The 23,903-nt window shown below is 42.1% G+C and overlaps 1 protein-coding gene and 1 non-coding gene across 3 annotated transcripts in view; both read left to right on the top strand.

The window, feature by feature from the left end:
• The window catches only part of KIF4A (kinesin family member 4A), a 127,107-nt gene extending 104,575 nt beyond the window's left edge, over positions 1 to 22,532 (top strand). The window contains exons 23-31 of one of the 2 annotated variants that reach the window (XM_067724187.1): positions 1,591 to 1,720; positions 2,998 to 3,168; positions 3,546 to 3,653; positions 4,679 to 4,756; positions 5,335 to 5,433; positions 5,965 to 6,147; positions 19,592 to 19,708; positions 21,326 to 21,448; positions 22,031 to 22,532. In XM_067724187.1, the coding sequence (XP_067580288.1) occupies positions 1,591 to 1,720; positions 2,998 to 3,168; positions 3,546 to 3,653; positions 4,679 to 4,756; positions 5,335 to 5,433; positions 5,965 to 6,147; positions 19,592 to 19,708; positions 21,326 to 21,448; positions 22,031 to 22,045 (1,024 nt within the window). In that variant the 3' untranslated portion in view covers positions 22,046 to 22,532. Of the gene's footprint in view, positions 1 to 1,590; positions 1,721 to 2,997; positions 3,169 to 3,545; positions 3,654 to 4,678; positions 4,757 to 5,334; positions 5,434 to 5,964; positions 6,148 to 19,591; positions 19,709 to 21,325; positions 21,449 to 21,731 lie in introns of both variants that reach the window. The other variant, XM_067724186.1, reaches the window with a different exon arrangement.
• Positions 1,918 to 2,024, top strand: LOC137217709 (U6 spliceosomal RNA). Its single transcript, XR_010940211.1, has one exon. It is a non-coding gene; the product is annotated as a U6 spliceosomal RNA (small nuclear RNA).
• Positions 22,533 to 23,903: the final 1,371 nt, after the last annotated feature.

Genomic DNA, 23,903 nt, shown 5'->3' with positions numbered 1-23,903 from the left:
AGCCTGCAGTCTAGAGCCCACAAGCCACAACTACCGAGCCCAAGTGCCACAACTATTGAAGTCCATGCGCCATGAGCCCCTGTTCCGCAACAAAGAGAAGCCACCACAATGAGAAGCCCACGCACCGCAACGAAGAGTAGCCCCCACTCGCCGCAACTAGAGAAAGCCCATGCACAGCAACGAAGACCCAATGCAGCCAAAAATAAATAAAATTAAAAATAAAAAAAGCTCCTCCCAGGAATTCCCTGGCAGTCCAGTGATTAGGACTCGGCACTTTCACTGCAGTGGCCTGGGTTCAGTCCCTGGTCGGGGAACTAAGATCCCGCAAGTCGCACGGTACGGCCACAATAAAATAAAATAATAAAATAAAATGCTCCTCCCTTGTTCAGCTACATATCCATGTGCGGCCAGATTGCCTTCATTTACATCAACCAGAACATATTACAAAAGATTAAACGCAGAGGGAGATATGAGAATCCAGCTATCTTCTACTAAACCAGACATTACAGAGATTTGTAAAAATGTAAAACAATCCCACTCTTCTCACTACATTATTTTTTGTGTTGGAGAATGTTGTTGTGTGTGTCTGTGACACACACACTCCCCCAACCTGCATTCATGTCCTTTCCAGACCTTAGAATGTGACTTTATTTGGAAATAGTGTCATTGCAGGTGTAATTGTTAATGTATAATGGATTGTTTTGATTTTAAGTGAATTAATAAATGTTTTTCTCAGTTTTACTTTCTAATACTGTAAATATCTATAGGTATAACATACATGAGCTGAATTTGTTAGAGGTCCTCAATAATTTTTAAGAGTGTAAAGGGGTCCTAAGACCCAAAAAGTTTAGAACTGCTATCTTAGATTATTTTAGTACCCATCTTCTTTATAGTACCTTACATAGCACTGCATGTTATACACATGCCGGTATGCTCCCTCTCACTGGACACCTAGCAAATTTGAGAAGGAAGCTATTGACAAAACTGAAATATTGTGTACATCTTGGTCTCAGGCCATACTTGACCATGAAGTATCTGGAAGCTATAACCAGGGTCATGGTATCTAGTTTTCGTAGAAACTTCTCAGTCCTGTGGCAGGTACTCCAAGATAACCTCTCACAACACCAGCCATAGGTATCAGTTTGGTGTTAGATTCCAGCAAAGAGCATCTACCTGTTTGTTCTTTTGAGATTTTTTTCCCTTAAGATCTCTAACCTGAATCTTGTCCTTGCATAGGTGAGCCACCACGTCACAGTTCCAGCTTATGTGGCCTCAAGACAAAGTCACATTATGGTCAATGTGCTACAACAAAAGCCTCACTAAAACAAATCTTTCCAAGTCCCACTATATGACCCACTTATTTCAACCAGTATTTAATAAAATAAAACCATTTGGTTAGTCTTAGCATCCCTTTGTAACAAGTTTTGAGATACTGTATAAAACCCTAACCAGATGACTCAATCATTATTTAAATGGTATTTAACTGATACCTCTGTCCGTGAAACTATTTGAAGTTTCTCCTCAGAGCTCTTCCCCTCTCCTTGGTGTTGAGGCTACTAGAAATAAGGCTCATTGTTTCTTTCCCTGAAGGAGTGCTCAGATTGCTGACCTACAGCAGAAGCTGCTGGATGCAGAAAGTGAAGACAGGCCAAAACACCGCTGGGAGAATATTGCTACCATTCTGGAAGCCAAGTGTGCCCTGAAATACTTAATTGGAGAGGTAAACATCTCTCTTCCTCTCAGCAATTCAGGGTCTGACTTGGTGGGTTGAAATAAGATGTTAGCCTAGAATACTATCATAGTGTTATTGCCACTGCTCATGGTAGAAACCACAATGACACAAACATTAGAGAAATAGTTTTATGGGTAAAGGTTGGTGTGGGCAAGTACAAGCCAGTCACTTAAAAATATATATGAGTGCTCGCTTCGGCAGCACATATACTAAAATTGGAATGATACAGAGAAGATTAGCATGGCCCCTGCGCAAGGATGACACACAAATTCGTGAAGCGTTCCATATTTAAAAAAATATATATATATATGAGTTGCAAGTTGATACCCATACCTGGCATATAGCAGGTGCTCAATAAATGTTCACTGTTATTATTATGAAAAATCAGGATGCCATAGTAGGCCACAGGTCAAACGTAAAATATTATACTATACTACTTTTTAAAACACCTCTGACATGTATTATATTCAAAAAGTTTAAGATACAATCTAGGAAAGAGAAAACCTTTGACATATAAAGATTCATCTTAAGGAAAATCCATCTTCACTGACCTTAAAATAAATATATCATCTTCCACTGTCACAAGAGGAATTAAAATTGATCACCTCTGGTGATTGAAGCAAGCATACAAACTCCAACTCTGCAAGTTTGAGCAGTGCTATCCTTTATGCATTTTTGTGTTGGGTTAGCAGATTTTTCCTACTAAGGAAATCCTGATTAGTCTTGTGAACACTGGTGTTTATGATGTTCACCATCTGGGCTAGTAGAGAATATAAAACTAGGCCAGCATAGGATATCAATCTAGCCTGAAGAGCCAGAGCTGTAGTCTCGGCTAATGTGTCTACAAGTTCCAACATGTGAACACAGACATTCTGAAATGGGACATAATTAGCCATAAGGGTGTGTGCTGTGGATTTCTCTTTAAAATTAAGGAAGAACTTCTTGAGTATCAGAGTTTGGAATTGTCAGATACTGTTTGTGTTAGGTTTATTCTTGCCTTGAGGTAAAACAAGGGATTAAATGACCTCAGCAGTGGCTTCCAGCTCTAAGATACCTATCTCAGCAGATATCTATCTCGGCCCTTGGTTTGGGTGGTGGTGATTCTATTCAATGGTAGAATCCATATGACATGAAAACATAAGAATGGACTTGGACATGGAAGAACTTTTCTCAGTCCATTTCAAGAAAGCTGACATTTTCCTGCCTAATGAATGGGGAAAGGTGGCCATTCTCCAAATAAACTGATCTTCTTTTATCCCTTCCAGCTGGTCTCCTCCAAAATACAGGTCAGCAAGCTTGAAAGCAGCCTGAAACAGAACAAGGCCAGCTGTGCTGACATGCAGAAGATGCTGTTTGAGGAACGAAATCATTTTGCTGAAATAGAGACAGAGTTACAGGCAGAGCTGGTGAGAGTGGAGCAACAGCACCAAGAGAAGGTAAGCTGGCGAGCCAAGAAGCTATACTGAAAAACAAACCATTGTTGCTCTTTATTGTTAGTTAAAAATAATAATAATAATAATGGGGGTATGAAGTTTCCTTCAAAAGACCACGTAGTCTTTTCCAATTTTTGTAAATAAGAAACCAGAAATAGAGAAAAATGACTTATCTAATAAGTTTACACATACCAGTGACAATGGCTCTTAGCCTCCAACTTTAATACCAAGATGAACATGATGATGCTTCAAGCCATGAGAGCCAAAGAGAACAATTTACTTTGAAATCACAAAGGAGTAACTGGATCACTGCTTGGACTAAACCAGAATTCCTTTTTCCTCTCATTCCTTTGGTACCTTTGGGTTGTATCTTTCTCTAGGTGTTATACCTCCTCAGCCAGCTGCAGCAAAGCCAAATGGCAGAGAAGCAGCTAGAGGAGTCCGTCAGCGAAAAGGAACAACAGCTGCTGAGCATCCTGAAGTGTCAGGTATGGAGATGAGGCAAAGGTCTCCAGAGATGGGGTCCCCAGGCCTGACTGAGAATCCTGTCTGATTTACATGACTGTACCTGCAGGAAAGAGTAATTACCTACTGAAAAAAAGCTTTATAAAGGTAGCCTTTTATAATGGTAGCCTTTTATAATGGTAGTCTCTATTGCCTTGTTGCCCTGTTTGATCAATTTAGGGGTGTTTAGGATGTAGCCACATACAGGATAACCTCCGTTTTGGTACAGAAATGACAGTACATACTCCATACCAGACTTCGAGGCCTCCTGGTTCTTTGCCTCAACGCTGAGCTCTAAAGAGTTGAGAAAGTTAAATCATCCAGTAGAATCCTAGGACATTTAGCTGTCTCTTCCCGTGCCTGTTCTGAGTTGAGACCTGACCTGTTTGTAAAATGCCTGGGGTCTGCATTTCTTCCAGAGGCTGGGAATACCACACCCTTTAGTAGCATGATGGAGTACTATTTTATCCAACTTAGAGTCTTTTTCCTGAACCACCAGTCTCTACGGCTTCCTTGGCACTGCCCATCAAAGACAACCAAATGTGTTAAGGTCGTAGGCATGAATCCAATTATCATAAGTGCCAAGGAAGTTTAATCAGGTTTATTAGTGTAGCAAATAAACTGCCTAACCTGTGTTGAGAAGCGTGGGCAAAAGCATCTGTAGACTTCAAAGAAACAGCTGACACTCTGGATGGGTTTCTTTATCAGCATCCTGATGTGAATAAGGGATATTAGGCTAGAAAATAGAAAAGAACGAGGAAGGCATGTAGAGCAGAGCCCATGTTTCCTGCAAGTGTAGTCATGGCTGCTTGGGAGCGTTGGAATAGAGGTGGCACTCAGGACACCTAGGAATTGGTGGGGATCAGGCATTTCTCTGGGCGCCAGTGCCTGCTGTGCAAAAACCACCTGCTGCCAGCAACTTGGTATGTTTTCATCCCTGTGAGTTGTTTGGTAACCCACATGTAGTGCCCCAAATAACCCCACCTATCACTGCATTATCTGGAAATAGGATGAAGAACTTGAGAAGATGCAGGAAGTATGTGAGCAAAATCAGCAACTTCTCCGAGAGAACAAAATCATGAAGCAGGTAGTACAGCTTCCCACCCATTTAATAAGCCCTGGGAGACCCTCTTGCAACAGAGGCCAGCTCGTGGGAGCAACCCTGAGTATAATGACTTGGCTCAATTTTATGAGGTCTACATCTAGTTTCCATGTGGTATGGTCATGTGCATTTCAGATGGCATAAACACATTTTTTTTTTTTTTTTTTTTTTTTTGCGGTACGCGGGCCTCTCACCGTTGTGGCCTCTCCCGTTGCGGAGCACAGGCTCCAGACGCGCAGGCTCAGCGGCCATGGCTCACGGGCCTAGCCGCTCCGCGGCATGTGGGATCTTCCTGGACTGGGGCACGAACCCGTTTCCCCGGCATCGGCAGGCGGACTCTCAACCACTGTGCCACCAGGGGAGCCCACACATTTTTTAATTTGCTCTTTTCTGAATCTAATACTGATCTTGTAAAGTGGGAGTCCTTCAACCTACTTTGCTCTTACCCTGCCTCACTTTACCATGGCTTAAGATTAAGCTAACTTAGGAATCTTTATGTTTTAGCCATGAACACTCTCAGAAGCTGCCCTGCAATGTACACTTTGTCTCTTCTTTTCAAATAGAAATTGAACCTCCTCCAAGTAGCCAGCAGACAGAAATCTCATCTTCCTAAGGATACCCTTCTATCTCCAGACTCTTCTTTCGAATATATCCCACCTAAGGTAAACTGCTCAGGGCCTGTGATACCTTTGCATAGCCAAGGTTTGGGGTGAGTGTACTAAAATCACCTTTCAGAAGTGGTTGAGAGTTAAAATTCCCACATTCCAGCATCTCAATTTTCTATGGAGTCCCAAATAAAATTACAGTACAATCTTGAGGAAAATAGTCATTCTCCCTCCCTAGACGGCTGACTTTGGACCATGTACAGGCATTATGCAACACAACTGAGGAGGAGGCGCATAGAAAAGAGCAGTGTTCGGCTGTCCATCCAAAGATACTTATCATATCATGAGTCCCTCCCTCTTCCCTCAGATTGCTCAGCCTCTATCCCTTCAGTTTCTCTCCCTTCAAAGACTGAGGCCAAAGGCTAAAGCAGAATTTCTTCTGATTGGTAAAGCCAAGTGGGGTATATTTGAGGAAATCTGAAATCTCTGCTCTGAGAATATAGCGGGCAGCAGCTACTGGGAAGATATAATCCACATGTTGTTGTTGTTGTTTTTAATTAAATAACCATTCCAAACTTTTTTTCTTAGCCCAAACCTCCCCGGTTTAAAGAAAAGTTCCTGGAGCAAAGCATGAACATCGAAGATATAAAATATTGTTCAGAATATTCTGTGAATGAGCCTGAGGACAGTGATGGTGATGGTGGTGATGGGGATGATGAGGAATGGAAGCCAACAAAATTAGTTAAGATGTCCAAGAAGAACATCCAAGGGGTAGGAGGCAGCTCATCTCTTTCAGGGGTTCTAGTTATTAGTCTTCACTGCCAGTGAGGGTGTACCGGCCCCAGACCCTACACCTCAATCCCTCGATCGTGTTCAGAGGCACTGGCTCTGCTGAGGGGTGCTTGTTGGGCCAACTCTGTATGGAACTGGGGGTTAGTTGAGAGGGCTGCCTGGGTGCACAGGGAGGCTCTTTTCATGTTTTCAAGTTCTGACCAGTCTGAACAAGTAGTAGTGTTCTATACCATCTCATTGAAACTGGTTCCAGTGTGACCATAATAATCTTTCACATTTTTAAAGCATTTTACAGTCTATATACCATTCTCATATATGTTACCTCTTTTCATTGTCAGCAAAAAAAAATCCAGTGAGGTGTTTATTATTTGTATTTTACAGCTGGATCTGAGACCCACGAGAGGGAAATGACCTTGCCCAGGGACATAAAACAAAGTGACAGTCAGGACTTGAAATCGAATGTTCTGACTCCAAGTCCAGTTTGTTTCTACCACGTCATGGTCATATCAGTAAAAATTGTAGCCCAGAAGCTAAGTGGGAGCTTTAAGATTGAACACACCAAAGTTAAGGCTAGTTAGAAACAATCTGACTTTGAGGCATGCTCTCTTTACTTACACAATGATAATCCTACGGATTTATCAAACCTAGGTGTTCTATGTTGAAACATTAACTTCCCAGGCATTACAGTTCATCACTACCCCAACTGTGGCCTGCAGCCACATTCCACTTAAAGAGAACAGCTCACAAATTACCCTAGCTGGATTCCTGGAAGGTTATTCGATTTCATTAGCTGATAGTGCACCACATGGGGAACTGAGCCTTGTAAAGCTACAACACCAGAGAGAAGCAACTCATGAGGACTAGACAGCCGTGGTGGCCTTAAGTCATTTGGAAAGTCATCAGGAATGCAACATACCATGTGCTCTTAGTGGGACTAAGAGCTCATCCTTAGCCTCAGAGAGCTTATAATCTAATGGGAAAACAAGCCAAAGAAATAGGAACACATCACAGGACCTCAGCATACTCATCTCAGGGAGATGGACTGAGCGGCTTTTAAGAGTGACTGTAAAGCCAAACCAAATAGATATAGTTTATGAACATGCCAGAAAGGGATGACTCTTGCTTCATTATAAGACAGAAAGGGAAATACAGTCTTGGGAGCACCTGGGAAGCCATTTTCTGGCACAATGAATAGCATATCGTAAAGACTTGATAGTAGAGGTAGTAGCGGGACATAGAGCTGGGACACTGAGAGAAGATGGGGCAGAACATGTCTGACTTTGATTCACTTACTCAGCAAACATTTATGCTCTCTACTGTGGTTGAAGTGGTAAGCATGAGCTGATTGTTGATGAAAAGGTCAGCCAAGTACTAGGAAGCACAGGTGAGAAGTACACACAGAAACAAATGGTAGAGGACCTAAAACTCTGGGGAAGGAGTTTCCAAATGGCAAGCAAATATGGGTATACTTGTCCTTGAGGAAAGCTTATCACACACACACACACACACACACAAGCATAGATATAATAGCACTGTTGCTGTAAGCTTAAAAAGGAAATATAGAAGTATAGCCAAAAATGCAAGTAAGTGATATTTGCTATCAATGATAAATCCTATCTCTAAAACACTGAGAGATGATTATTTTCTAGGCTTTTTCCCTGATTTTATAACTTGAGAATATAACTGGGCTTTAAGGGGAGCAAGTTGGCATACAATCTAGTTTCTCCCTTTTGGAGGCCTCGAAGTACATGGACTGCTCTTTGATCAGACTGCTTGTAGACACATCAGCTGTAGACCTTGATGCTTTGCATGAAGGCCATCCTGATTATTATTGTTTCAACCCAGCTGAAGCGGGCTGGTATGAATCACTAGGTATCTGCAAAGGAGACTGCAGCAGGTACCAAAATGATGACTTGTCCAAAGCTAATGCTGAAAAAACTAGGTTTCCTCATTCAGCTATATTTCCTATCTGTACTAAGGAGATGCCGAAGGATAGGCCATGTGCTGTAGTAAAGAAGTGATAGCTTAGAAGCCAGGTAAACATGAGTTGTAGCCTTGACTTTGCCACTGTTTAGTTGGATAGCCTTAAGCAAGTCACTTAATCTCTCTGAGCCTCAGATTCCTTATTTATGTAATAAAGGGATGAGGCTAGAATAGTGATATATAAGGTCCCTTCCAGCACTAATATCCTGAGTCAAAGTAACAGTCAAAGTTGTATAAATGGGTTTTGTTGTTGTTGTTTTTAATAAATGGGTTTTAATAATACTACCTTTATATGGGGCTATATGGTGTCTGAGAAGTTAAAAGAAGGAATATATGCAGGAGCACCTTGTGAAGGATAAAATATCATGCAGGTATTGTTATTAAAGCACTGTAAGCATTTTTACAAATATTCCCATTTGTCCCCTTTGGCAGAAAAGAGGGAGGAGGTATTCTGGTCTCTAGTAATGAAAGAATGAAGATAAACTTGGATGGAGTGACTTGTCCAAGGTCATGCCAAGTATTAAATATAAGACTAGAGCCCAAGCCTCCCAATTCCTAGCCTGGTATCCTTTATGTTACAATTTTTACCAGATCTTATCATTCTGAGATATAATGTAACACTGAAATCAGTGCTAGAAGAATTATAGACTCTAAAGAAATAATTCTCAACCCTGGCTACACGTTAGAATCCCCCAGGGAGCTTTTAAACATAGGTTGCCTGGGACCCCACCCCCAGATATTCTGATTTAATTGGTCTGAGGTGGGACCTGGCCTTTTTGAAAAGCTCCCCAGAGATTCCTTATGTGCAGCCAGGGTTGAGAACCACTGGCTTAAAGGAACCCCAGAGGTCTTTCATCTTGACTTCCCACTGCTTTTATATAAAGAATCTCTCTATTATAGTGGTTCTCAGCTATGGTGTTGGGACATGCTGGTGGGTTGCTAGCAGTTGTGATACACACACACGTATACACACACATCCCACATACATCATATTTGAGATTTTGTCTGTGGCAAGATCTTGCTCCCTCTCTTATATTCTGATCTGCGTCCTGGTGTGAGAGAAAATAGGATGAAGCTAAAGCTAGTGCACATGGCATTCGTGTGAATACATCTGTCATGTACGTCATGACTGTTCTATAATACAACTCCCAGGTGTTTATCTAGGCTCTGCTTGCTTGAAAACAAGCAATCTAGTAGGGGGAGGCTCACAGTCGTGAGAGAGGGCAGCCCATTGTATTCCAAGTAGGTGTTGGAAAGTTGTTCCTTGTTGAGCTGTCCTATAAATCATCCCAATGAGTCTTGGCTATGTAGAAGTCTAATTGTTCTTCCTTATGATAGCCCTTCAGATGCCATTCTTGTACTTTGGATAAAATAGAGACACATGGACAGGGTAATAGAGTGTTTTTGAGGCATATAATATAGATAAATGTGTAAATGGTCAGAGGACCATACCCAGCCTGTAGCAATCAATGGATCAATGTCATCCTGGCGAGGTGTCTCTAGGACATGTCATAGAACTCTGTGTTTTGCTCTGTCTTATTCAAAGAAGCAAAGTTAGGGTTTTTTTTTTTCTGTTATGTCCAGTGTTGGCAAAGGTGACTAAGGTGGGCATTCCTGTTGTTAGGAGTGTAGTTTGGCATACCTTTCTGGAAAGCAACTTGAAAATATGCATCAAAAGCCTTAAAAATATTCCTATCCTTTGGCTCAATAATTATACACATAGGTATTTATACTAAGGATATAGTCATTGATATGTAAAAAGATTTATAAATCTTTTTTGAGCATCAAACTATGTATCAGGCACTGCTTCTAGGTGCTGAGGATGCAATAAACAAGACAGGTAAAATCCTTGGCCTCATGAAACTGAAGACATTCTTGTGGAGAGAGACTCATAGTGACCAGAAAAACAAAATAATTTTAGATGATAAGAGATAAAAAGAAAATGTAGTCAAATCATAGAGAATGATGGGGTAGGAAAAGAGTACTTTGGACGAGTGTTTGGGAGAGGCCTCTCTGAAGAGGAGATATTTAAGCTGAGATCTGAACAAAGTGAAGGAGCAAGTCAGGAAAAAAATCAGAAGAACATTTCAGGAAAAGGAAACAGTAAATGCAAAGACCTCAGGGCAGGAATGAGCTTGGCTTATCAAGGAACAGCTGAAGAGGCCAGTGAGGCTGGAGGATACTGAGAAGTGGGAGAGTGCAGTACAAGGTCGGGTCAGAGGGGTAGTCAGAGGCCTTGTCAATCATGGTAAGATTTGGATTGTATTTATGTACCAGGATATTTGCTGCAACATGATTTTTAATGGCAAACAATTTCTTTCAAAACAATCTTAATATCTAACGTTAGGTGACCAGTTAAGTAAATTGACATTTCCACATGATGAAAGACTATATACAATTGTTAAATATTAAAAATCATGGTTTTGATTTTCAGATTTTATAAAGTACTATATATTATTCTCATAATGGGGGCGAGGGGGAAGATGTTTTAATGGTTTCTTTTACCCTCACAACTACACAACAATGGTGATGGTTGTCCATATGAAACAGACTCAAGGGCTTGAATTTAACTGTAAATGCAATATGAATCCACAAAGATATGACAAGGGAAAAAAAGCTACTGTGATTTAGGACTCATTAGCAGAACTATGGAGTTCATAACAAGGGAGGTGTTTGTCTCAATCTGCTTCACAATGGTCACACCACATTTAGAAAGTTATGCTCATTTCTGGGTGTCACAATTGAAGATGAACTTGGAGAAATTGTTATATAGCCAAGGTGGTGAGAATTCTTGGAAACCATGTCATGTGGTGAATCATTGAGGGAGCTAGGTATATTTAGCTTTGAGAGGATTTGGACAGAGTGGGACTGGGGAGTGAAAACGATGCTCAGGGTTTGAACATATATGCTGTGAAAGTGGGGTTAAATTGATTCCATATCATTCCGGATGGCAGAATTTGGTCCTGAGATCAGAAGTTATATAGAAACTGTTATCTCAGGATAAATAGAGCATTGGATAATAAGACCAGGGATGTTTGAGTGGGGCTTCATACATCAAATCAGGCTTTAGATGGTCACTGAGGTCTCCTCTGACTCTAATCCATCATTCTGAGAGCTCTGTCACCTATATTTGTTCCAAGCCAAACTATCCTTACTTTCTTCCACCATTTCTCTTACAACATCACTTCATATAATGCTGGTCACCCACCCCCTTTTTGTTTAATTCCCTCTTTGTGAAGCACATACACACAGTGGACTCCTGAATGTGTGCACAAGGAAACATACTTATTGATAAAATGGGCTTAATATATGGAAAGCGCTTGTAACAGTGCCTGGCACATGGTGATGTCAGCTATTACTACTGTAGCCTTGTTGTAAGTGTGAAATATGGCACTATGAGGAGTATGGGTAAATTGTGGCATGCTCATAGTGTGAAAATGAATGGAACAGGAGCTACATGCATCAACGGATGATAAGATACCATTTATATAAAGTTTAAAAGTATGTAAGATATCTCCTTACATATTTTAAACAAAAACTCATATGTGGTAAAAAAGAGACATGCATGGGATAATAAGCACCTAATTCAAGAGACTGCCCCTGGGAGGGAGGAAGGCAAATGGGATCAGGAAAGCATAGACAGGAGGCTTCAGTTCTATCTGTATTTTACTCATCAAGGGAGGGTTGGGGACATGAGTGGGGTTTTTTTCTTGTCTACACTTTTTATATGCCTAAAACAATTTATGGGGCCCTAAAATAGGATATATCATTTCAAATAGAGTCTGACTGACCCAGGGTTTACTGAAACATTCTCTCCCTATGATTTCTGAGCTCCAAATTACTGGCTGACTGGCTTGCTTTTTTTTTTTTTTTTTACATGTTTATTGCAGTATAATTGCTTTTACAATGGTGTGTTGGTTTCTGCTTTATAACAAAGTGAATCAGTTATACATATGTTCCCATATCTCTTCCCTCTTGCGTCTCCCTCCCTCCCACCCTCCCTATCCCACCCCTCCAGGCGATCACAAAGCACCGAGCTGATCTCCCTGTGCTATGCGGCTGCTTCCCACTAGCTATCTACCTTACGTTTGGTAGTGTATATATGTCCATGCCTCTCTCTTGCTTTGTCTCAGCTTACCCTTCCCCCTCCTCATATCCTCAAGTCCATTCTCTAGTAAGTCTGTGTCTTTATTCCTGTCCTACCCCAAGGTTCTTCATGACATTTTTTTCTTAAATTCCATATATATGTGTTAGCATACGGTATTTGTCTTTCTCTTTCTGACTTCACTCTGTATGACAGACTCTAGGTCTATCCACCTCATTACAAATAGCTCAATTTCGTTTCTTTTTATGGCTGAGTAGTATTCCACTGTATATATGTGCCACATCTTCTTTATCCATTCATCTGATGATGGACACTTAGGTTGCTTCCATCTCCTGGCTATTGTAAATAGAGCTGCAATGAACATTTTGGTACATGACTCTTTTTGAATTATGGTTTTCTCAGGGTATATGCCCAGTAGTGGGATTGCTGGGTCATATGGTAGTTCTATTTGTAGTTTTTTAAGGAACCTCCATACTGTTCTCCATAGTGGCTGTACTAATTCACATTCCCACCAGCACTGCAAGAGTGTTCCCTTTTCTCCACACCCTCTCCAGCATTTATTGTTTCTAGATTTTTTGATGATGGCCATTCTGACTGGTGTGAGATGATATCTCATTGTAGTTTTGATTTGCATTTCTCTAATGATTAATGATGTTGAGCATTCGTTCATGTGTTTATTGGCAGTCTGTATATCTTCTTTGGAGAAATGTCTATTTAGGTCTTCTGCCCATTTTTGGATTGGGTTGTTTGTTTTTAGGTTATTGAGATGTATGAGATGCTTATAAATTTTGGAGATTAATCCTTTGTCAGTTGCTTCATTTGCAAATATTTTCTCCCATTCTGAGGGTTGTCTTTTCATCTTGTTTATGGTTTCCTTTGCTGTGCAAAAGCACTGAAGTTTCATTAGGTCCCATTTGTTTATTTTTGTTTTTATTTCCATTTCTCTAGGAGGTGAGTCAAAAAGGATCTTGCTGTGATTTATGTCATAGAGTGTTCTGCCTATGTTTTCCTCTAAGAGTTTGATAGTTTCTGGCCTTACATTTAGGTCTTTAATCCATTTTGAGCTTATTTTTGTGTATGGTGTTAGGGAGTCATCTAATCTCATACTTTTACATGTACCTGTCCAGTTTTCCCAGCACCACTTATTGAAGAGGCTGTCCTTTCTCCACTGTACATTCCTGCCTCGTTTATCAAAGATAAGGTGACCATATGTGCATGAGTTTATCTCTGGGCTTTCTATCTTGTTCCATTGATCTATCTTTCTGGTTTTGTGCCAGTACCATACTGGCTTGATTACTGTAGCTTTGTAGTATAGTCTGAAGTCAGGGAGCCTGATTCCTCCAGCTCCGTTTTTCGTTCTCCAGATTGCTTTGGCTATTCGGGGTCTTTTGTGTTTCCATACAAATTGTGAAATTTTTTGTTCTAGTTCTGTGAAAAATGCCAGTGGTAGTTTGATAGTGATTGCACTGAATCTGTAGATTGCTTTGGGTAGTAGAGTCATTTTCACAATGTTGATTCTTCCATTCCAAGAACATGGTATATCTCTCCATCTGTTTGTATCATCTTTAATTTCTTTCATCAGTGTCTTATAATTTTCTGCAAACAGGTCTTTTGTCTCCTTAAGTAGGTTTATTCCTAGATATCTTATTCTTTTTGTTGCAATGGTAAATGGGAGTGTTTTCTTGATTTCACTTTCAGATTTTTTGTTGTTAGTGTATAGGAATGCCAGAGATTTCCGTGCATTAATTTTGTATCCTGCAACTTTACCAAATTCATTGATTAGCTCTAGTAGTTTTCTGGTAGCATCTTTAGGATTCTCTATGTATAGTATCATGTCATCTGCAAACAGTGACAGCTTTACTTCTTCTATTCCGATATGGATTCCTTTTATTTCCTTCTCTTCTCTGATTGCTGTGGCTAAAACTTCCAAAACTATGTTGAATAAGAGTGGTGAGAGTGGGCAACCTTGTCTTGTTCCTGATCTTAGTGGAAATGGTTTCAGTTTTTCACCATTGAAGACGATGTTGGCTGTGGGTTTGTCATATATGGCCTTTATTATGTTGAGGAAAGTTCCCTCTGTGCCTACTTTCTGCAGGGTTTTTATCATAAATGGTTGCTAAATTTTGTCGAAAGCTTTCTCTGCATCTATTGAGATGATCGTATCGTTTTTCTCCTTCAATTTGTTAATATAGTTTATCACATTGATTGATTTGCGTATATTGAAGAATCCTTGCATTCCTGGAATAAACCCCACTTGATCATGGTGTATGATCCTTTTAATGTGCTGTTGGATTCTGTTTGCTAGTATTTTGTTGAGGATTTTTGCATCTATGTTCATCAGTGATATTGGCCTGTAGTTTTCTTTCTTTGTGACATCCTTGTCTGGTTTTGGTATCAAGGTGATGGTGGCCTCGTAGAATGAGTTTGGGAGTGTTCCTCCCTCTGCTATATTTTGGAAGAGTTTAAGAAGGATAGGTGTTAGCTCTTCTCTGAATGTTTGATAGAATTCGCCTGTGAAGCCGTCTGGTCCTGGGCTTTTGTTTGTTGGGAGATTTTTAATCACAGTTTCAATTTCAGTGCTTGTGATTGGTCTGTTCTTATTTTCTATTTCTTCCTGATTCAGTCTTGGCAGGTTGTGCATTTCTAAGAATTTATCCATTTCTTCCAGGTTGTCCATTTTATTGGCGTATAGTTGCTTGTAGTAATCTCTCATGATCTTTTGTATTTCTGCAGTGTTCGTTGTTACTTCTCCTTTTTCATTTCTATTTCTATTGATTTGAGGCTTCTCCCTTTTTTTCTTGATGAGTCTGGCTAATGGTTTATCAGTTTTGTTTATCTTCTCAAAGAACCAGCTTTTAGTTTTATTAATCTTTGCTATCATTTCCTTCATTTCTTTTTCATCTATTTCTGATCTGATCTTTATAATTTCTTTCCTTCTGCTAAATTTGGGGTTGTTTTGTTCTTCTTTCTCTAATTGCTTTATATGTAAGGTTAGGTTGTTTATTCGAGATGTTTCCTGTTTCTTAAGGTAGGATTGTATTGCTATAAACTTCCCTCTTAGAACTGCTTTTGCTGCATCCCATAGGTTTTGGGTTGTCGTGTTTTCATTGTCATTTGTTTCTACGTATTTTTTTAAAAGAATGTATTATATTCAGTTATGTGTATCTTTTTTGTTGTTTTGTTTTTGTTTATTTATGTATTTTTGGCTGTGTTGGATCTTCGTTTCTGTGCGAGGGCTTTCTCTAGTTGTGGTAAGCGGGGGCCACTCTTCATCGCGGCGCGCAGGCCTCTCACTATTGTGGCCTCTCTTGTTGTGGGGCACAGGCTCCAGACGTGCAGGCTCAGTAGTTGTGGCTCACGGGCCTGGTTGCTCCATGGCATGTGGGATCTTCCCAGACCAGGGCTCAAACCTGTGTCCCCTGCATTAGCAGGCAGATTCTCAACCACTGCGCCACCAGGGAAGCCCTCTACATATTTTTTGATTTCCTCTGATTTCTTCAGTGATCTCTTGGTTATTAAGTAGTGTATTGTTTAGCCTCCATGTGTTTGTATTTTTTACAGATGTTTTCCTGTAATTGATATCCAGTCTCATAGCATTGTGGTCAGAAAAGATACTTGATACAATTTCAATTTTCTTAAATTTACCAGGGCTTGATTTGTGACCCAAGATGTGATCTGTCCTGGAGAATGTTCCATGAGCCCTTGAGAAGAATGTGTATTCTGTTGTTTTTGGATGGAATGTCCTATAAATATCAATTAAGTCCATCTTGTTTAATGTATCACTTAAAGCTTGTGTTTCCTTATTTATTTTCATTTTGGATGATCTGTCCATTGGTGAAAGTGGGGTGTTAAAGTCCCCTACTATGAATGTGTTACTGTCGATTTCCCCTTTTATGGCTGTTAGTATTTGCCTTATGTATTGAGGTGCTCCTATGTTGGGTGCATTAGTATTTACAATTGTTATATCTTCTTCTTGGATCGATCCCTTGATCATTATGTAGTGTCCTTCTTTGTCTCTTCTAATAGTCTTTATTTTAAAGTCTATTTTGTCTGATAGGAGAATTGCTACTCCAGCTTTCTTTTGGTTTCCATTTTCATCGAATATCTTTTTCCATCCCCTCACTTTCAGTCCGTATGTGTCCCTAGGCCGGAAGTGGGTCTCTTGTAGACAGCATATATATGGGTCTTGTTTTTGTATCCATTCAGCCAGTGTATGTCTTTTGGTTGGAGCATTTAATCCATTTGCATTTAAGGTAGTTATCGATATGTATGTTCCTATTACCATTTTCTTAATTGTTTTGGGTTTGTTATTGTAGGTCTTTTCCTTCTCTTGTGTTTCCTGCCTAGAGAAGTTCCTTTAGCATTTGTTGTAAAGCTGTTTTGGTGGTGCTGAATTCTCTTAGCTTTTGCTTGTCTGTAAAGGTTTTAATTTATCTGTCAAATCTGAATGAGATCCTTGCTGGGTAGAGTAATCTTGGTTGTAGGTTTTTCTCCTTCATCAGTTTAAATATGTCCTGCCAGTCTCTTCTGGCTTGCAGAGTTTCTGCTGAAAGATCATCTGTTAACCTTATGGAGAATCCCTTTGTGTTTTTTGTTGTTTTTCCCTTGCTGCTTTTAATTTTTTTAATATATTTTTTCTTTGTAATTAATTTTATTTTCTTTTTTTTTTAAAGAAGTACTGTTTATTAATTTATTTTTTTATTTATTTTGGCTGCGTTAGGTCTTCATTGCTGTGAGTGGGCTTTCTCTAGTTATGGCAAGCAGGAGCTACTCTTCGTTGCAGTACACAGGCCTCTCGTTGTGGTGGCTTCTCTTGCTGTGGAACATGGGCTCTAGGCACGCAGGCTTCAGTAGTTGTAGCACGTGGGCTCAGTAGTTGTGGCTCACGGGCTCTAGAGCGCAGGTTCTGTAGTTGTGGCGCACAGGCTTAGTTGCTCAGTGGCATGTGGGATCTTCCCAGAACAGGGCTAGAACCCATGTCCCCTGCATTGGCAGGTGGATTCTTAACCACTGCACCACCAGGGAAGCCCTGTATTTAATTTTTGACAGTTTGATTAATATGTGTCTTGGCGTGTTTCTCCTTGGATTTATCCTGTATGGGACTCTCTGTGCTTCCTGGACTTGATTAACTATTTCCTTTCCCATATTAGGGAAGTTTTCAACTATAATCTCTTGAAATATTTTCTCAGTCCCTTTCTTTTTCTTTTCTTCTTCTGGGACCCCTATAATTCGAATGTTGGTGCATTTAATGTTGTCCCAAAGGTCTCTGAGACCATCCTCAATTCTTTTCATTCTTTTTTCTTTATTCTGCTCTGCAGTAGTTATTTCCACTATTTTATCTTCCAGGTCACTTATCCGTTCTTCTGTCTCAGTTATTCTGCTATTGATCCCTTCTAGAGAATTTTTAATTTTATTTATTGTGTTGCTCATCACTGTTTGTTTGTTCTTTAGTTCTTCTCACTCCTTGTTAAATGTTTCTCGTATTTTCTCCATTCTATTTCCAAGATTTTGGATCATCTTTACTATCATTATTCTGAATTCTTTTTCAGGTAGACTGCCTATTTCCTCTTTATTTGTTAGGTCTGGTGGGTTTTTGCCTTGCTCCTTCATCTGCTGTGTGTCTCCCTGTCTTCTCATTTTGCTTAACTTACTGTGTTTGGGGTCTCCTTTTCGCAGGCTGCATGTTCGTAGTTCCCGTTGTTTTTGGTGTCTGTCCCCAGTGGCTAAGGTTAGTCCAGTGGGTTGTGTAGGCTTCCTGGTGGAGGCAACTAGTGCTTGTGTTCTGGTGGATGAGGCTGAATCTTGTCTTTCTGGTAGGCAGGTCCACATCTAGTGGTGTGTTTTGGCATGTCTGTGGCCTTTTTATGATTTTAGGCAGCCTCTCTGCTAATGGATGGGGTTGTGTTCCTGTCTTGCTAGTTGTTTGGCATAGGGTGTCCAGCACTGTATCTTGCTGGTCGTTGAGTGGAGCTGGGTCTTGGCATTTAGATGGAGATCTCTGGGAGATTTTCGCCGTTTGGTATTACGTGGAGCTGGGAGGCCTCTTGTGGAGCAGTGTCCTGAACTTGGCTCTCCCACCTCAGAGGCACAGCCCTGATGCCTGGCTGGAGCACCAAGAGCCTGTCATCCACACGGTCATGTGGCTGTAGGTAGGAGGCCTCAGTTCCTTGCCACATGGATCTCTCCTTAGGGCTGCTTGAGTGTCCTCATGACATGGCAGCTGGCTTACCCCAGGATGAGTGATCCGGCCCGTGGTCCCCGGGACTGTCGCGGCTTTGGCTGCTGGGGCCCCTCCAGAGCCGGCAGCCTCAGTGAGGCCGCCCTCCGCTCAGGCTCTGGGGCAGTTCAGTGACGGCGGAGGGAAGAGACCCCAAGCCAGGAGTTCCAGCTCTGTGGAAAGGCGGACTCCATTCTTGCTTGTGGGATCTTAGTTCCCCAACCAGGGATTGAACCTGGGCCCTTGGGCCATCGGCAGTGCAAGCTCCGAGTCCTAACCACTGGACCGACAGGGAATTCCCTGCACCAAACTACTTTTAAGCCAGATCTCCCCCACCCAACATTACATTTATATGGCTGATTTGGGGGAACTTAGTGCCAGACTTACATTTATCCCTGTTATAACTTTTCTGTCTGCTTCCAGCCCATAATTCCAGCCAGTCAAAATATTTTTGAATTGTGATCCTATTATCTTACATATTAATCATCCTTCCAGCTTTGTGTCGTTGTTACAGCTGATAAATATGCCTACCTTGTAGACTGGCTATGAGATTCAAATGAGATTTTGCATTTCTATATATGAAAGTACTCGGAAACTGTAAAGTGCTATACAAATGTAAATGTAAATGTATTCATATCATCAGTGATTTATTAAAATGTTGAATGATTAAACTGCTGAGGACAAAGCCCAGGCTGACACTAAACAAACTGTAGAAATGTGAGTTGGATGAAAGTACAGCTGGGTAGATCTAAAGATACTGAGCAACTATACTCAGTCCTTAAATATGCCTAATTCTACTCCCATTCATCTCATAGTTCTTCACTTTGGCCATAAAATCACCATGAGGATCTTTGTCAGTTGCCCTGCATTATTATGGTATCCATCCAATCCATCTTTCAAGTATACTATCCCAAAAGTGTGGCATGACTTGTTCTTAGAAAACCTATGGGGGTTCTTGGTGATCATTGTTTCACTAAAGAGAGGACTGAGGAGATAGAAGCTTAGTAAAGTTGATGGTACTTTCCAGTTTTTCTAGAATGGCCTGAGAATGAAGGGAAGGTACTTCAAACCTAGTCTTCTGACTCAGTAATGTGTCTTTCTACAAACCTGCTTTGCAGTGTTCCTGCAAGGGCTGGTGTGGGAACAAGCAGTGCGGGTGCAGGAGACAGAAGTTGGACTGTGGCGTGGACTGCAGCTGTGACCCCACAAAGTGTAGGAACCGTCAGCAAGGCAAGGTAGGATCGGTGCTGTCGTCCCTCACCATCCTTTCAGATCTCCCAGCAGTTTCTGTCCTTTTCTTCTGCCTTCCTTCCTGAAAGCCAGTCTCCTGCACAGCCCTTCCCACCCTTCTTCCCTCTGCAACCAGAAAAAGACATTTCGTTTCTCAGTCCTTCTTCCTTGCTGCTAACCTGTCCACACAACCCCTTCAGAAGCCACAGCCTCTCCCAGGAGATTCCCAGATATGCAGTTCCCCACCCCTAGCCTTGGCTGTAAAATTTCTGTACAGTGTCTAAGGCACAAGCAAGGAACAGTAGAGCAAGCATTTACAGGCATACAGCCACGCAGGATCAAACTAGTCCAGAGGCTTAGCTGGAATTGTAAGGGCCACGTGCTGAGGTAGCAGTTTCCAGGAAGGAAGTTAATCCTTCTAACATCTTGAGACATTAGTTACTTAGACCTTCTCCATGGGAACCAGCTATTCCATGGCTCTAGGAAAAGACCCACAGGAACTTGGTCTTTCTGATATTCACTGTTCTGAGCCAAGTTAACTGTAATTGTTCTTACATTGCTCCCAGGGATAGCAGACTCAAGGAAATAAAATGTGTACTGAGAAGTGCAGCACCAAGCAGGTCAGATGCCCGAACTTGCCTTATGCCTACCTGTGCCCACGGCAAAAGCTCATTCCTACTGCTCTCTGTGTGATACACAGGAATTTTAGCAAGACTAGTTCACCGTGCATTTCTTAACCATCTATATGGGTGCAGTTTTGCCCTGGGTCGTCCATTAAAAAAACTTCTGAGGTAGGTAATCATTAGAGGACTAAAGTGGCAAGCTAGAGGTCAGGCTAAGAACTGTAGAAGTAGCATTGCAGAAGGACCTTCAGGATTCTCTATGTCCATGCTTTTCTCAATTTGGGTTCTAGAGTCCTATAGTGGCTCCATGGAAGTGCTTCCAGGCAGAGGAGTGTGGCCCAGGTCAGTTTGACCCCGTGCCAACCAAAGCAACTTGCTCTTTACTTGTTTATATATCGAGTTTCCTCTTAGAATTTCAGTTGGAAAACCACTGATCTAGTCCAATACTGCCATTTTACAGAGAAGGAAACTAAGGCCCAGAGATAAGCTTAAGTGACTGGGTGTGATATTATACAGCTGGTCATGGCAGCTAAGATTAGACCTCAGGCTTCCTGACTCTTAATCCAGTTCAGTTTCCATGACAACAGGCTATAATTCTAATCCAAGCTCTACCACAGAGTAGCCTTGTTACCTAAGCAACTTCTCTCTCTTGGCCTCAGCTTCCTCTCTGAAAGGAAGACCAATACAGGCAACACTCTGTAGAAATGCTAAAAAGTATATTATAGATTGGGGAGGGGAGAGGATTAATCAAAGAAATGACCAAGGCTCAGCCTTGTTTTAAACCATGCCTCATGATGTGTCCTGTGCTACTCTCCTACCCAGTCTTTTGCCTTCAGAGGCTGCCTTTGAGCACTATGACCTCCCCAAGCAGGGTCACCCTAAGACCTGCTTACACTGACTGATGAGGCCCTCAGAGCTGGTACCTCACTGGCTGAAGGGGAGCAGACTGATTGTGTAACCCTAGTAGCTGAATTTCTAATATCCCTGTCTGATTCTCAGGATAGCTTGGGCACTGTTGAGCGGACTCGGGATTCTGAAGGCTCCTTCAAACTGGAGGATCCCACAGAGGTGACCCCAGGATTGAGCTTCTTTAACCCTGTCTGTGCCACTCCCAACAGCAAGGTAGGTGGCCTAAAAGCCAGGTGTTTCCAAATGTATTAGCGTCCGTCTCAGCATTAGCACTGACAGAGAGCTGTGGGAGAAAAGGAGGTAAAGGTACAATCAGCTTGCTGGGAACTGGGAACTGGGAACCGGGCATCTGCTGGAGTCTGGTTTTTTCAACAGAGCTATTTGGGGGGTCACCTCATACCATTGGGAGTGTGCTAAACATCTGTAGTGGCTAGGCTGCGCTGAGCCTCTGTCCCTACCCCAGATCTAGTCATATAGCTGTCTCTGTCCTTCCTAGATCCTGAAAGACATGTGTGATGTGGAGCAGGTGCTATTAAACAACACGGCTCCAGGTGCCTCCTCCCTTGGCCTCCCAGAGTCAAAACATGTAGCAACAGAATCCCAAGAAAATAAAGCTCCAGGGAAGAAAAAGAAACGAGCTCTGGCCAGCAATACGAGCTTCTTCTCTGGCTGCTCCCCCATTGAAGAAGAGGCCCACTGAAGTTGGACTCATCATATCTGCCCCGGTCTGGCTTGGGAGATGCCTTCAGGTTGCAGCCAGAAGGGGTTTTTTTTCATGATTCCTCTTGATTTCAGGTTTCTTGCTGTTGAAAAAAGGAACAGCACGTTACTGAAAAAGAGGGAAACTTTGTTGGATGTTGGCAACTTCGTGTCCAGAGGGAACCTTTGTTGGATGTTGGCAACTTCGTGTCCAGAGCCCCTGACGACTACTCTCCTCTCCAGAAGGGTGCTAAGCTACCTGCTGAAGACAGAACCAACTGACCTTCCTGATGACTCATGAGGAACCAGTCCTCAGTACAATCTAGCTGTCTCTTACTCATGAGCAGTTAGGGCTGTGTCCCAGTGGGACTGAGACCAAGGCTGTCTTATCTTTAGGTTATCTCAGTTTCATGGCAGAGCCTAGCCTAGGTTGGAGGCCCGGCACAGATCTTCACGCCACCTCCAGAATGGCGCTGGGATCTTTCTTGTCTCTAAATTTCAAGTGTTTTAATAGTACAATCAATTGTCTTTCAAGTTGCTGAGGTAAATGAAATCTTTTTAAATGTTAATGTTAAGTAAATAAATAAATCTTAGCCCATCTGCTGTTTGGAAAGAGTCTTCTGTGCTAGCGGGAGAAATACAATTTCAACCTGTGTTCCTCCGCCCCTGGGAACGCTATTAAGGAAAGTCAGTGCAAGTGCCCAAGCCCCACTGCCTTGTAGCAGCCCTCATCCCCTGAGGGGAGTATGGAGCAGCAAGTCATGTGTCTTCATGTTGCTCTGTTATCTCAGGAGGTTAGAATAATGCTAGCAAGGCCAGTGGCCTGACCTTCACTGTAGAGGCTGCCTGACCTCCAGATTTAGGAGGAAGGGACCATATTTACCAAGCATCTCCATGTGCTTGCCACAATTTTATTTGCTCCTCACAAAAAAGTTCAAGGTGAATAGGTCTCATTTTGCAGATGAGAAAACTGAGATACAAAGATGTTAAGTCACTTCACTAAAGTCACAAAGTTAACGAGTAATCGAGCTAGTAGGACTTGAACCCAGGTCTGACACCAAAAGTTCTTAGCTGGCTCTAGATCGGCAGTGATGGCCATTACTGACAGCCTGCGGCCTGATTTGGAGTCACCTGGGCATGGGATCGTACTGCTGCCCAGCCCCCGGACAGGACTACACTTACACCCTGCTTCCTCCTTTGAAAGGGAAGAGGATGGGCACAGCTTACTCCTCACTCTGCATCTGGGTTCTTCATCTCTGCTTAAGGCAAAAAGGGAGCCAGCCCTGGCCCTGCAGCCTTCTCAGGAGTTCACAAGCCCTGAGCGTCATATCCATGCATTCTGAATCCCAGCCCCCTGCCCCAAACAAATCTCCCAAAGTACACCCCAGAATTTAGCACATGAAAGCCAAGACTCCTCCAAAATCCAACAGAGTCCAAGCAAAGGAAACTGAAGGACAACCTGCCTAGAGCGAAGCCTTCGGGACTAGGTGACCCTGCAGCCCTTTCTGGCCTCCTGCCAGCAAGCAGCCTTGCTTCTCTTTGCATTTTAATGCCGAGGGAGCAAGGGAGCCTTTGCCATTGCCAACTAGAGCCTGGATACAATGGGAAGGCAGAGAAGGAGGGGGCAGGCTCTTGGCCTAAGAGAGCAGGTCTTCCTTCTCACTGCTCCAAATCCAGTGCGTTTGGGGGAGGGGTAAATGAACTTATCCCCAGAGAAGACATTCTTTCCCACCAACACTGCACTAGCCCCCAGGCATCGAGCCACTGCCTCAGCCAAAAGGTTGAGAGGGAAGGTCAATCAAGCCAGCCCCCAGTCCCTGGCCCACCCAGAGCCCTGTGCTTTAGCACTGAGCTAACTCTACGGCCTACTGGCCATCCCTCCCCTGCTGATGGTGTGGTAAGTGTCTTTTATGTGTTTTCATCTTCCAAAAGCCAGTGACCATACCACTATACACTCCTCAAATGATTC

This window comes from Pseudorca crassidens, chromosome X (genome assembly GCF_039906515.1).
Source record: "Pseudorca crassidens isolate mPseCra1 chromosome X, mPseCra1.hap1, whole genome shotgun sequence".
Classification (NCBI taxonomy): Eukaryota; Metazoa; Chordata; class Mammalia; order Artiodactyla; family Delphinidae; genus Pseudorca; species Pseudorca crassidens.
Note: the sequence above shows the minus strand (reverse complement) of the source record. Positions and strands in the feature narration are given on the sequence as shown.